The sequence below is a fragment of the Notolepis coatsorum genome, assembly GCF_963971535.1.
Source record: "Notolepis coatsorum genome assembly, chromosome: 15".
Classification (NCBI taxonomy): domain Eukaryota; kingdom Metazoa; phylum Chordata; class Actinopteri; order Aulopiformes; family Paralepididae; genus Notolepis; species Notolepis coatsorum.
The window spans coordinates 53,283,217-53,298,870 of record NC_140179.1 but is presented as its reverse complement, the minus strand read 5'-3'; the positions used below and the strand labels follow the sequence as shown (position 1 = coordinate 53,298,870).

General features: G+C 42.9%; 1 protein-coding gene across 1 annotated transcript in view; it reads right to left on the bottom strand.

Moving 5' to 3' along the window:
- Positions 1–15,654, bottom strand: part of LOC311242055 (protein TANC2-like) — a gene marked incomplete at its 3' end in the record, with an annotated part of 454,715 nt that overhangs the window by 170,051 nt on the left and 269,010 nt on the right. The window contains exon 3 of the mRNA XM_084331008.1: positions 2,932–3,003. Within this exon, the coding sequence (XP_084187134.1) occupies positions 2,932–3,003 (72 nt within the window). The remainder of the gene's footprint in view (positions 1–2,931; positions 3,004–15,654) is intronic.

Below are 15,654 nucleotides of genomic sequence, written 5' to 3'. Positions count from 1 at the left end.
ACCAAAGGGTTAACCGTCTATAGTGTGGTAGTGAAAGGTTCACCTTCTGTAAAGAGCCTGTATGAACCACAAATTAAGCTAGTATAATAACAGATACATTTTCCCAAGCCGGAGAAGACAGTCGTGAGAAAGGTCCATGCCACAAGAACCAAAAACACTGGTGCAAGTACTTTATGCTGGGATTGAAATGACTCCCAGTGTGACTATTGACTAATGAAAAAAAAATTAGTGAAGTATCCCTTTTTTTTATAAAACAATGGTCTATTGTTCTCTAGTGGTGTCTGGCCAAACTTTGGCAAAACAACCAAACAGAAGAGAAAGAAGAACAGCGGGGCGGGAGTGTGTCTCTGCAGGGCCTCTGCATGCTGAGAGAAAGAGACACGTCGGAGAGCTCTGACATTCGTGTCGCTCTGACATTCGTGTCGCTCGTAAACTATCCGCTCCCTTTTCTCCGGCGTGCACGGCCGCGTCTCCCCACAGAGACAACTCGAGATTTACAGACGGAATTACAAGGTCGTAAAAACTCACTGTTCTCTCCCTGTAAATATGACTCCATTTCCAGAAGTCATAAACTATTCTGCGGTAACGGCACATGTAATAAACAATTAAGTAACTCCCCCCCCACAAAAGAAAAGAAAAACAACAGAAATGAAAAGAAAAGGTCTTCAAGGAGCCATGCAGTGAAACATAAAGACGAGAGGAGATCTAGAGGAACAGCTTGGAGGAAAGATGAATTATGGGTAATGGAAATACCAATAGGCAGGCTGAGGTACGTGTGCTTCAAGAAGGTGATTTACTTTAATGTCAGTTTTCACAAGGCAAATTGGAAGGTCCCCGTGTTTGCTCTGAACAGGGTAAATCAGCATTTTGCTATGATGCCCCTCTAGCTCATGGAATGACCTCCAACAGTCATTAAAGCTTGATATTCTCCCCTCTGTTGCAGAGTTTAGTGCTTTAGTTGATTTGTTATCCTTGCTCTTTGCCTCGTCTTGTTGTCTTATCATTATGATGCTATATGCTGTGTGATTTTATATGCTTTTATGCATATTTCTGCATGTACACTCGACGTGACTGTAATGAGGGAAACATCAGTTGCCTTTCCAGTTAAAAATAAAGGTTTGAAATGTTTCTTTTCATATATACTGTAGCTCCTGGATACACATACTATCGAGTATCTAGCTAAATGTTTTAAATAATACATCCACAGAGCTTTTAGAAAGTTGTGGAAAGTGTTGCCCCCCCCCCCCCCCCCCCAAAAGAATGATTGATTAATTAATTTATAATAATAAAAATAAATTGGGGGTCCAAAATGAATGTTGTTGTTTACATGTTGCGTGAATGTATCCCCTTCCCTACTTCCCATTTCCCCATGTGGGCTGATCTTGGTACCAGGTCATGTAGGTACTAGTCTGGATCAGTGCCGCAATGGGCCTGGTCTACAAGATACACTACACGACCAAGGTACCCATGTACATGTCAAAATACTTCCCAAAGGTCAGTGAATACCACGATCACAACACCAGAGGGAGCTCCACAAATCATGTTAAACCCAGATTCGGCTCAAACAAGGGACTAAACACGCTTCGCAATTATGCCACATCAATGTGGAACGCCCTACCCAAAGCTGTAAAGGAATGTGAATCACTACCCACTTTCAAAAACACTCTCAAAGAACACCTACGGGAGACTGCAATTCGAAACTGGCCCCTACGAATGTCCTAACCCAGTTGTACAGTAAATGACCAAGTATGGATTGTCAGTATTCCAATGTACAGTATACAGTGTGTGTCCCCCCCCTACCCCCCCCCCCCCCCCCCACTCCTCCAATGTACAGCCCCACCCACCCACCCACCCAACCCCATCCCACCTACCCAACCTCCTCCAATGTACAGTTTCAACGTCAAATGTATATACACTCTTTTTCTGGACACTTTTTGTATCACAAACAGTACTGTATTTGCAAATCTGGTATGTCATAAATGTATAGATGTAGCAGTACTGTCTATCTGTATGTCGTGTGTGTCATATGATGAATTGAAAACGGGGGACCCTGATGTAAACAAGACGAAAGTCTTTCTCTGGTCTGCATCCAATTGTATGTATTGAGCTGTACTGTACTGTACCCATTCTGCAATCTGTTAATAAACTTTTCAATCAATCAATCAATCAATGCCATGATACTGTGGCTATAAGATACCATTGGTTGACTATTTCAGTCAGAATTCTCCTGCCCTTCTGCAACATTATGTCACAAGGGCCCTGTCGTTGCTTAGCGCCGCCAGGGTGATTGTGATCGGTTTAAGGCAAGATGTTACCCCCGAAAATCGCCTTTTTGTTATATTTTGCTTCTTCAACATGTCTTATTTCAAACCAGTGGCAATAAAATATCGAAAACACACACTTAGTTGTTTATTTTACTTCATTTAGTCTGATTGTGTCCACAGATCACAATTACAATACAAAAACTTTGAGGTTGTTTTCTCAAAAACTAGATTTTATGCATTTTACTTAGTCTTGGAACTCCATTTCCCTAGTACCTACACACACCAAACGTTCCACATTTCTTCCTAGCCATATCCTGCTTCGAATTACAAAAGGATTTGTTGATATGTCATTCATAGCCAGGTTTATAGTACATTTTATATTTATATTATATATTTATATATATTTGTATGACAGTAGACAGTATTTCCTGATGTATGGGCTGATAAGAGGACACAATCCCTTCTGTGAAAAGTTTCTTTTTGAATGTATCAACCAAATTAAACCAAGTTTTTGATTATGGCATTATCCATGTTGGTGATGCGAGACTTGGCAATATATGCAAATGTTCGCATATTTAATGAGGAAGTGCCTCATTTGTATATATAAACATACAATTCAGAAAACTTGCAATACAACCAACCCATCGGGCACAGAGCCGTGTCTTACCTTGGCCGGCGTGGCTGAAGTGTGGCTCTACGCTGGGCGAGCGAGGTTCAGCCAGGTCCTCACTACCACCATCTGAAGACCAGGAGCAGAGAGAGAGAGACAGAGAGTGAGCGTGGTGGAACTGGTGGTGGCGGTGCTGGTGGTGGTGGTGCGGAGGCGACGGCGGCGGCTCCAGTGGGCAGGCCACCTCCTCGTCCCCGAGCGGCCCCCCGGCATGAGGCCAGAGGACCCCCAGCAGACTACTAACACACAGCCCCTCCACCCCGTTCCTGCTGCCGGGGCGCAGCCGGTGGCCCCTCGTCGCGGTGGTGGCGAAGCGGGAGCCCAGCGCTACGCTCCACTTCCTCTGCCTCTCCATGTTATAGGAGCGGACGCGGTCACGCGGAAGTGACGCGAGTCAGCTATAGTCTCTGTTAGTTGCGTGAAAAGCTGCCTGCGGGGGGCATCGGATCTAACCCCCCCACCCCCCAACTCTCCCCTTCCCGCGTCTCCTGCTAAGTCCGTCTCCCTCTTGACCTTCTGACCATTGCAGATGAAGATGAAAGAGAAACCACTCAGAATAGGTAAAAGCAGAGCAGGTATGGTCCGACGCTGCAGGTCAGACAGAAGGCGGTATGAAGCTGATCACTAAAAGACGAGCAGACTTCGAACTCTTCATTAAAAAGGTAAGAAGAGACACCAAACAAGCCACAGGGGGGCTGCCCTGTGCAAAGACCACTGATACGATACAACCCCACACACACACAGAAAAAACCCTGCCTCAGCTTGGTGACACAGAGACCAGTCTGCTCTCTACAGCTGGCCGGGCTCCTGGGCTTAGTGGTAGCGCAGTGGGCGGTTTTTGCTGATGGCTAATGATATGAGGATCAATTACGCCCAGGGGAGCAGGGGAGCAGGCCTGGCTGGATTAGCTATAGTGGCGGGAGCAGGGGAGGGTGTGTGTGTGTGTGTGTCTGCGTGTGTGTGTGTGTGTGTGTGTGTGTGTGTGTGTGTGTGTGTGTGTGTGTGTGTGTGTGTGTGTGTGTGTGTGTGTGTGTGTGTTTGTGTGCGTGCGTGCGTGCGTGTGTGTCTGTGTGTGTGTAGCCGAGGCCAATGAGCACCAGCGATTGGGAAAGGTTGAAGCGTTCAGCTGTAAATTATATGCAATTTAACTGATAGATACACAACATTTATTTATGTAATTGTGTTGATGTTAGAGTTTCCATTTCTGCAAAATAAGTATGTACATTTAGTTTGGTTTGGTAAACATTGCACTATGAACAGTCTATCAGTATGTGTGTAGGGGCAGGTACAATAAGAATTGTCTTCTTCCTGTTCCTTTCGGCCATGGAATTTAGTGGATCATATTAAGTGAACTATATGTACTGTTGGACTGTAACAATTCCATGTACGAATAAATGAAAATGAAATGAAATGAAAATCTACTGTAAAGCACAGCATGGCCTCCAGTGGGGCTGAAGTCCATGTTATCATGATTAATCTCCTGAAAGAATACATCCTGAAACCATTCATATACCAGTGTAACTGGGTGGATTTGAGCCCCAAAGGGTCAGACCCATTAGCAGATGCTGGCTGACTGCAACCGACTCAACCGTAGTTTACACTATAGCCTAGAGACTAGAGCCATATGAAATCCGCGATCACGGAATCGCGGACGGAATCGCGGAATTGAGCAATAAAAATGGAATCAACTGTAAAAAAAAAGAAAGAAAAAAATATGTTTTTTTGTTGTTGTTTTTTTTAATGTTGTGGGACTTGTACCGCACTTTGTTCAACTTTGTCAGTGCTGTAAAGTTTAAACCTTTTTAAATCTTAGACAAACAAAACACTTTGCTTTCATGAAATATTGTAAGCCGTCATTTGAGGCTTTATAAAAGCAGCACAATGAACACAAATCTGTCAGTGCCGAGTCTGACCTCATCTTAAATAACAAACAGCATTGCTTGTTGTAATTAACAAAGAGAGGCAGAGTTGATTTTGCAAAAAAAAATATATATATCATTTATATTTTTATATTTTTTAATAATCAAATTTTATTTTCATATTCGAATCCCATGCCCATCGAACGAAGCTTCGAAGTATTTAAGACAGCCCTATTAAATGGACTGTTATATCTTATTAAATTGTGGACATTTATTCATTCCCACTTATTAGACACTATTTCTGATGGTAAAATGAGCGTACAAAGCAAAATACAGAATTCTGAAATATTAGAACGGAAAAAACGGAAATTGGAAAAAAATAAAATGGAATTTGGAAAAAAATAAAACGGATTTCATATGGCTCTACTAGAGACCAAGCGCTTGTATGAAAGTAGGAATCAAATCCCTTCTTGTTGCAGCTATAAGCGGGTCAGTTTTTATCACTAAGGGTTGTACAACTTTGGTAGACCTGTTGTTGTGCTTCAATCAAGAAAGACCTGTTAGCGGAGGAAACCCCAAACAAGAACTTGTCTTTAATATCCCCCCCCCCCCCCCGATCCTGTTGGTGAAGAGAGATATGCCAGTGGTCTGGTGGTGTGTGTGTGTGCGTGTGTGTGTGTGTGTGTGTCTGTGTGTGTGTGTGTGTGTGTGTGTGTGTGTGTGTGTGTGTGTGTGTGTGTGTGTGCGTGCGTGTTAGTAGATTGACAAGATTGGTGGAAAGATCAAGCAGATCGATGGGTCGATAGGCTCAGCTCAAGGGGGTGAGGGGGGGTGAGAACAGGATGGTGTGAGGTTGACACTGATTGTCACTGCAGTCACAACAGTCTCCAACACCTCAGGAGGCACAATATAAATAATGTAGCTAGTAGGGCTGGGAGGAGGTACAGCCAACATATTAGGAAGATATATCATCAAGGATCCGTGCAAAGGTACAGTATGAACTCAACTGTATATTTGTAAGTTAATAAAAAAAATATTCTTGCAGCAGTAATAAAAGAATAAAAGAAAATAGATTTTTTTTTATTAAATAGAAGCATCATCATCATCGTCATCATCATCATTATCATCCTCATCACAACCTTTTCTGAAACCACCTTCACAGGCTGAATACTACCGCCACCACCACCATCATCATCATCATCATCATCATCATCATCATCATCATCATCATCATCATCATCATCATCATCATCACCATCCCCATCATCATCATCCTCATCATCACCATCCTCATCATCATCACCACCATCATCACCACCAACACCATCCTTCAGTGTTCACTTTCTACATGAACTAGTTCAGTTCACAGTTCACAAATTTTAAAATGAACTAGTTCAGTTCATAGTTCATAATTCAAAATTTTGAACTAAAGTTCATGGTTTCAAAAATGAAAAAATTTATAGTTTATAGTTCTTTTTTCAATACGTTGCTGCAAGCTATTATTTGTCAAATGTATTGCCACAACCCAGAATACTGGCATTTCCATAACGCGTTGGTGCCGCCCATTCAGTCCACACTAGTAGCAGCTGCAGCTTTCATCTCTACAGTATATTTTCAAAAACATGAGGAAAAACGTGCTGCTTGAATGGTCTTTATTAAGTATAATAATCTAAATATACTTAAAGTACCAAAAGTGAAAGTAGTCATTGTGCAAACATATAAAAATTTGCCGACATAACTCTGTACTAACACAACACGAGGTAGGAACCAGGCTGAGGTATGAAACTAAGGTTGTACCTCAAAATTCAATATTCAAAGTGCAAAACATTTACTGACTTTAACTAAAACTCTTTTAAATGCTCATATTGTACACCGACGTCGTAGAGTCTGACTCCGAGCGAGTGCAGCGCCTTCTAAAAGTGCGAGTGCTGCTGCTATACTACCAGACTCCCCGAAGCCCCGCCCAGAGCGGTTGCCAGATTGGCTGGTTTTCCGCATAATTTTTAAGCCTGTTTACGGTGTGTTTTAACTGGGTTTTCGGCTGAAAGGCATATGAAATCTAGCACACTTTTGAACGCCGTTATAGTGCTGAGAATGAACGCACTTTTGAATGCCGTTATACAGCGACGCTGAGAATGAACACGTTCTCAATTACGTTCATCTAGCGGAAAAAACATCCGTTCTGTTCACGTTCACGAACGATCGTTCATTGAACGCGTTCAGGTACATCACTGCCATCCTTATCATCATCATCATCATCATCATCATCATCATCATCATCATCATCATCATCATCATCATCATCATCATCATCATCATCACCACCACCATCATCATCATCATCATCACCAACACCATCCTTATCATCATCATCACCACCATCCTTATCATCATCAACATCACCACCATCATCATCATCACATTATTCAGTGAACCGCTTCACTAAACAGGTTGAATAAGGATCCTGACACGTTCCTCTGTTGTGTTTCTGTTAAGCCTTAAGGTCCCCCTATAGGGGGACCCTGCTTTTCTTTATCATAAATCGATCAATAGAGACCGTATTAGATCCCCAATCATCATATCATACCAAATGATTGACGGAGCTAGAGCCCCGGGAGTCGGGGTGGTAATGTGTACTTTTGCGTACTTTGGGGCACGCCTCACATATCGGCATGTAACTCGAGAACCCCTGAACGGATTTTGTCACCTGAAAGGGCAATCGACAGGCAACAAATAGGGCTTTAATTCTATATATATATTGTATTAAAATAAATGCACACCTGAGCCACTAGAGGTCGGCAAAAAATCGTCCACATGTGGGCCCTTGGATGTTAAGAGGTTAATGTTTTTAAATATTTTTTTTGTAGCCAAAAGTAAAGACCATAACCCTATCAAAAACAGTAGTCAAAGTGTATATTTTCATTTTTACCGATGTTTTATACCATAGGTGTCAAACTCATGGTCCGCCACGTCATTTGATGTGGCCCCCAAGAGCTCAGGTAAAACAAAAAAAAAATTAAAACATTTTTTTTTACATTAATCTTGGATTAAAAATAGCGGCGTTAAAAGAATTGTGGGTTAATGCGTTAATAAAGCTTTAACTTTGACAGCCTTAGTTATTACACATTCTTACACATACATGTATGTTGAACATCTGAGGTATTGATGAAGTAACAAAGGAAAAAAGCCAAAAGCACTTACTCCTCAGACATTCTTTGACAATTTTACAGCCCAAAATACAAAAAAGATCCAGGCGGAATAGGTAACAAAGGGTTGAAGAAATATTGTCTGAACTGTCAGATGCAAACTGGCTGTGTGACATAACCGAGCATCTCGCTCAATTGAATAAGAAGCTGTAGGGACGCAAACAAGTCCCACCCAAAACTTGACCAATATAGTTGTGAACTGAGACAACCCTTATTTTGTTATTTTTGAGTACAGTTACAGTTGTGTGTTCATGCAGACACATAATAGCAATTTCATTACGAATTGAAAATGGGGGACCCTGATGTAAACAAGTCGAAAGTCTCTCTCTGGTCTGCATCCCCTTAACAATTGTGTGTATTGAGCTGTACTGTACCCATTCTGCAATCTGTTCATTAAAGTTAATTAAACTATCTTCCATTAGTGGCCTCTGCAAGGTTGTGTGCAGCCATTTGTTTTTGTAACATCTGCTACATCTGTCCCACGTGTTCTTTGCAGCTCACAGTTGTTAGTTCTGCCCCTCTTGACTGTGACAAAAAGGTTTTGAACAAACTTAATGTCATAGCTTGTATTTGATGATATTCTTCTTTGTTATTTACTTGAATGGTTTGATCATTGATTGATGGAGTAATATGGGGTTCTGATAAACTAAAATTATTTGTTAAAATAACATAAGCTAACATATATTTTTACATCTATGCAAATGCATATGCAATATGTATAACTTGAATAAGTAATAAATACAGAAACATGTTTAACAATATGTAAATGAGTAGCTACATTTATTTTACATTACATTAACATTAATACGGTCTTTGGCCCTTTGAGGGCAACCATAATGCTGATGTGGCCCTCTGTGAAAATGAGTTTGACACCCCTGTTTTATACGATTGATCGGAAATACGAATTTATCGGAAAATGCTAATTATCGTAAAAACCGCAAGGAAATGAATAAATCCAGATTCAACCCTGCTATTGGAAAGAGGAGCATTTTCACTATCCATAGATGTATGATTTGGTGTATGATAAGGTCAAGGTCAAGTTCAAGGTCAAATATGAATTTATAATTAAAATCGATTATCATTAATTACTGTATCTACAAATCCTTCTGTTTAATCATCTTCCCTTTATTAATTTGCTTAGATTTTTTGTACAAATGATCTCAATAAGGTGGTGAATGAGCTCAGTGAGCATTTTCTCGTACCCCGCAGATTTAACATGATCATAGATGCAAAAATCATAAATCATAATTTATATTCTCCTTTTCTTCATTACAATTTACTCAGCCTAGTAACAGACACAATATTTCTGACACTGGAAATACATACCCCCAGGTCCCTAGATGTTCCTAGATACCAAGAACATGCTAATTGACCTTGCAGAAGTGGAGCAATCTTCCATTTACTTAGGCATGTACCTTTAGGCGAAATATTCCTACAGCTTAACAGGTTAAAGGCCAGAGCAGCAGACACAGTCCAGCCCTGCTGTTATGCATCATGAGTCATATCAGCATCTGTCCTCCTGGTTGGAAGCAGAACAAATTAAATCTTATGGTTCAGTGCTTTATGTTATGAATCTGGCACGTTAAGACAAACAACACCTCATGTTGTAAGACAAACCACACCACTTGTTGTAAGACAAACACCACTTGTTGTAAGATGAACTACACCTTGTGTTGTAAGATGAACTACATCACTTGTTGTAAGATGAACTACATCACTTGTTGTAAGATGAACTACACCTTGTGTTGTAAGATGAACTACATCACTTGTTGTAAGATGAACTACATCACTTGTTTTAAGATGAACTACATCACTTGTTGTAAGATGAACTACACCTTGTGTTGTAAGATGAACTACATCACTTGTTGTAAGATGAACTACACCACTTGTTTTAAGATGAACTACATCACTTGTTGTAAGATGAACTACATCACTTGTTTTAAGATGAACTACATCACTTGTTGTAAGATGAACTACACCTTGTGTTGTAAGATGAACTACACCACTTGTTGTAAGATGAACTACACCCTCGTGTTGTAAGATGAACTACACCACTTGTTGTAAGATGAACTACACCTTGTGTTGTAAGATGAACTACACCACTTGTTGTAAGATGAACTACACCCTCGTGTTGTAAGATGAACTACACCACTTGTTGTAAGATGAACTACACCCTCGTGTTGTAAGATGAACTACACCACTTGTTGTAAGATGAACTACACCACTTGTTTTAAGATGAACTACACCTCGTGTTGTAAGATGAACTACACCACTTGTTGTAAGATGAACTACACCTTGTGTTGTAAGATGAACTACACCACTTGTTGTAAGATGAACTACACCCTTGTGTTGTAAGATGAACTACACCACTTGTTGTAAGATGAACTACACCCTCGTGTTGTAAGATGAACTACACCACTTGTTTTAAGATGAACTACACCACTTGTTTTAAGATGAACTACACCTTGTTTTGTAAGATGAACTACATCACTTGTTGTAAGATGAACTACACCTCGTGTTGTCGACCGCTGGCCTCCATGTACACAATCCTTAGTCATTTTGGATAAAAAGCGTCAATCTAAAACGACTAGATGTAAATGGAAACGGTGTGAGGAATCGACAGGCCGAGGACTCGGGACCTGGGGGTCAACTAGGGACCAATTCGACAGGGGCAGGGGGTCATAACGGGGTCATGTCATCGTTAAATCCACCTATAGTGACTAATCAAATGCCATGAAAATCAATACCTCTTTTTTTAAAAGGTATCCAATGGAGGTTTTGACCACCGGTTGATGAAATTTACCCTACAGCAGGATAAAAGGGATCACATGTTCTTCCAGTGCACACACACACACACACACACACACACACACACACACACACACACACACACACACAGTCACACACACACACACACACACACACACACACACACACACACACACACACACACACACACACACACACACACACACACACACACACACACACACACACACACACACACACACACACACACACACACACACACACACACACACACACACACACACACACACACACACACACACACACACACACACACACACACCATATATCATCATGGAATTACTCATGCAGGCTCATTACAACTTGGCCAAACTGACCACAGACGGATATAAACCAGGCGAGAGCAAAGAAAACAGAGAAAAAGGACTTTGTCTGGACTCAAATTTAATTCCGGGTGTTCCCATCAACCCCAGTGAAGCGCACGAGGGCTCCATTCAACCAGACAGAGCGAGGCAGGTGTGTGAGAGTGGCCCCTCAGACTCAGTCAGTCCCACTTTGTGATAATCATGCATCAAATCAAGTCCAGGACATTACAAGGACATTTACAACAACCGGTGCATCCAGCAGCCTCAGAGGCAGGTCCAGCAGCCTCAGAGCCAGGTCCAGCAGCCTCAGAGCCAGGTCCAGCAGCCTCAGAGCCAGGTCCAGCAGCCTCAGAGCCAGGTCCAGCAGCCTCAGAGCCAGGTCCAGCAGCCTCAGAGCCAGGTCCAGCAGCCTCAGAGCCAGGTCCAGCAGCCTCAGAGCCAGGTCCAGCAGCCTCAGAGCCAGGTCCAGCAGCCTCAGAGCCAGATCCAGCAGCCTCAGAGCCAGGTCCAGCAGGCTCAGACCCAGGTCCAGCAGGCTCAGAGCCAGGTCCAGCAGCCTCAGAGGCAGGTCCAGCAGGCTCAGAGCCAGGTCCAGCAGCCTCAGAGCCAGGTCCAGCAGGCTCAGAGCCAGGTCCAGCAGCCTCAGAGCCAGATCCAGCAGCCTCAGAGCCAGGTCCAGCAGGCTCAGAGCCAGGTCCAGCAGCCTCAGAGCCAGGTCCAGCAGGCTCAGAGCCAGGTCCAGCAGCCTCAGAGCCAGATCCAGCAGCCTCAGAGCCAGGTCCAGCAGGCTCAGAGCCAGGTCCAGCAGCCTCAGAGCCAGATCCAGCAGCCTCAGAGCCAGGTCCAGCAGGCTCAGAGCCAGGTCCAGCAGCATCAGAGCCAGGTCCAGCAGCCTCAGAGGCAGGTCCAGCAGCCTCAGAGCCAGGTCCAGCAGCCTCAGAGCCAGGTCCAGCAGCCTCAGAGCCAGGTCCAGCAGCCTCAGAGGCAGGTCCAGCAGCCTCAGAGGCAGGTCCAGCAGCCTCAGAGCCAGATCCAGCAGCCTCAGAGCCAGGTCCAGCAGGCTCAGAGCCAGGTCCAGCAGGCTCAGAGCCAGGTCCAGCAGGCTCAGAGCCAGGTCCAGCAGCCTCAGAGCCAGGTCCAGCAGGCTCAGAGCCAGGTCCAGCAGCCTCAGAGCCAGGTCCAGCAGGCTCAGAGCCAGGTCCAGCAGCCTCAGAGCCAGGTCCAGCAGGCTCAAGAACTCATTCTACCATCAAGCCATCAGACTCATGAACAATATCTAACAATTATGATTTTACCCTGTGTTTTTATGTATTTAGTATTTTAAGTATTTTAAGTACTGTCTGTACATTTTATTCTACTGTTGCACTTTTTATATCACCACTCTCAGCACTGTCACTTTTTCTTAAATCACTATTATGCTGGTCTTTATTGTGTTTCTTCTGTATGTATTCTATTGTGTATTTTATTGACTTGCTGTAGGTCGAGGGAGCAAGACCCAATACTTTTGCTCTTTTTGTATGTGAATGTGACAAGATGCAACAATAAAACTGAATCTGAAGTCCTGTGAAAACCACCGGCCACGGGGTGCAGTGACGTGAGAATAGTCCGCCCTGTGAAACAATGTGTTGTTCCATTATTCTGGGAAGAGAGAGAGAGAGCCTCCATTATTCTTCTTGCCGATTGCCCTCTTGTTACCGGTAATTACACACTACAATGTCCCGCCACACTGATCAATTACCTATTAAACACGGAACATGGAAGGGGTGGAGCTATCGCTGACAGAACGGAGAGACATGTTTTCTCCCCACCCCCCACCCCCTCCCATCATGGAGACATATAGAGGCCATCTTTCCTGTTTCTATAAAGAAACAATCTGCTAGTGGACACAGCTCAAAATGTATCCTAAGCTTCATGGTCTGTTAACCTCTTAACTTACACTGGCACGTATACGTGCCATTTTGCCCTTGCACACAAGACACTGCACTTTGCGAGCGTCTAGCGGCTCGGGCTGCATTTTTCGCCGAACATATAATGTGTCGTTCGAAACACCTATTTGTTGCCGTTCAAACGCCACCTCACTCGACCAAAATCCGTGCCTCGGTTCTCGACTTACATGGCGATATGTCAGGCGTCTTTTTACGTGGCATGTGTCAGATGACCCCCCCCCCCCCCCCCCCCTGGACTCTGGGTGCTCCAGAACTGCCAATCATCCGCCAAAAGAAACGATCAGGTTTCATTGCAGTTCCTATTGGGAGGAGCAAGGAGCAGTGGAGAGTAGGGATGGGTACCGAACTCTGTACTTTTAAGGGTAGTTGATAAACATTTCATTTCATTAGCTGAAATATTCTAAAATCATTAAGTCTGCTATAAGCCACTCTCCCTTTCAGTGTGTGCGCGTGCCCCATCTCTGGTCTTTGGAGGTCAGAGGAGTTTGATAGTATTAACAGAGGATGGCCAGATACGTTTTACAACAGAAATACTTTTTTTGTTATAATGAAAGTACCGGAAAAAGGTACCGTCGGGTACCGGTATCGGTTCCGCTATCGGTTCAAATGTGAACGGTAGCCAACCCTAATGGAGCGCAGTGGAGAGCAGTGGAGGGGCCAGAGCAAGTCAAATCCCTATGGAGTCACAAGGTGGTCTCTCCAAAAAGTTGACTTTAGCCTTCGACTTCTTTCACCTCTCTCCTCGCTCCGGGGGAAGAGCGAACGCCAACGCAAGAGCCGAGTTCTGAGTCACAGAGAGTAAAAAGCTGCATTTTTAGAATGCATTAAAAAGGGCGTTCTTCTGTCTTGATTCCAGTCACCTGGAACTGGGGAGTAATAATTGACCACTTATAGTGTCTTGGTGGTTCTCTAAAGGGATGCTGCCTCTGCGCCGGGTTAAGGGGGTGTCAGAGAAGTGTTTCTCTTCTCTCTCTCTCTCTCTCGACTCAAACCTAGGCTCATTATGGCAAAGCGATGGTGTTTTCTTTTTTTCGGGGGGGGGGGGGGGGGGGGGACTCCTCCGCCTTTCCCGGCTCCAAATGACTTCACTGAACCGGATGCATCCACGGAGGCCGACACGACCCTCGCTGTGCTGTAGTTATCAGCTTGTTTCACAGGCGAAGAGGTGGTTACATTAGTTCAGATTGTTAGCGATAGATCCCTCCTGGGAACAGAGAGGTCTCTGTATCTTTTTATTATTATTACTATTACTATTGTTTTATTGCACAATCGAAGCGGGCATGGCCTTTCACTGTATGCCCTGGTATGTATGTGATGAATAAAACTCTTGAATCTTGAATCTTGAGTCAACGGCAACCCAAAAATTGCATGTGTGTGTTCCTGTGTGTGCCGCCCATCGTATGTGTGTGTCACTGTACGATGAATAAAGACTTGTTCAAAAAGTCCAGTTTATATATTATTTATGGCAGGAATTGGAGTGGAGACTGGAGTTCAGATGAAGGGAAAATGGCATTTGAACATTATTTATTAAAATGAATGAATGAATGAAATGGTGAAACACAATCATTGGAGCTAGAGTTCTGAGAGACCCGTCCATGTCAGTGTGAAACCCAGTTATTTTCAGAACCTCTATTCCACGGGTTCTCAAACCTTTTTATACCACGACCCCATTTTATTTAGGATTTTTTTTGGCGACCCCACACTTAATGTATTGCATAATTTCAACGTGGAATTAAGGAATATCAAAATAAAAGCACACGTTGTTGAACTTGATCATGCATATTTATTAGAAAATGTATTAATTACAGCACTATGTTATCAATACACATTTATAAAACGAGGCATATTTAGCCAACATATGTTGCCAACATAAAAAATTTAATAAAGAACCACTGGCACCTACCCACGACCCCACTTTGGGTCATGACCCGTAGTTTGAGAACCGCTGCTCTATTCATACAGGCTAAGCAGTGCACACTGAGAGCAATGCTCAGTGTTACAAGAGTGTCCCGTTGGACACAAGCAGCTTAAAGCAGAAAGATAAGCAAATGCACAATTCCACCTATTCTGAAAATGGCATTTTCCTGTGTTTAGCATTGTTTTTGTTTTACAGAATGAGGGGTTGTCCCTGTGAAAATGTTAAATAATGTGCATTGTGCCTTTTCTGCAGTTCAGCTGTGACAAGAACCCTCCCTCTTGAAATCAGCCATTCAGAATTGTAGCCACAACCACCGTAGTTAATTACGTGCGTGTGAAGATATCTTGATAGAATGTGTACAAGATGGCGACTCGCATAAATCTTCTCTTTTCTACCTAAAGTTGAACCTAAAATATGTTTCTGACATCATTTTTAACGACAACATTGCTTTGCTATAGCTGGTTCCTGAGTCATATATATATATTTTTTTATAAATGTTTTTATTTTCCTTTTTCAAAACATACATAGAACAAGACATCACAATACAGTAGACTTAATAACAAAGACACTAACAACACTAGCACTAACAACAATAACAACAATAATGACAATAAGCATAATAAAGACATAATATAAACTATAAAAGTACATTAACAG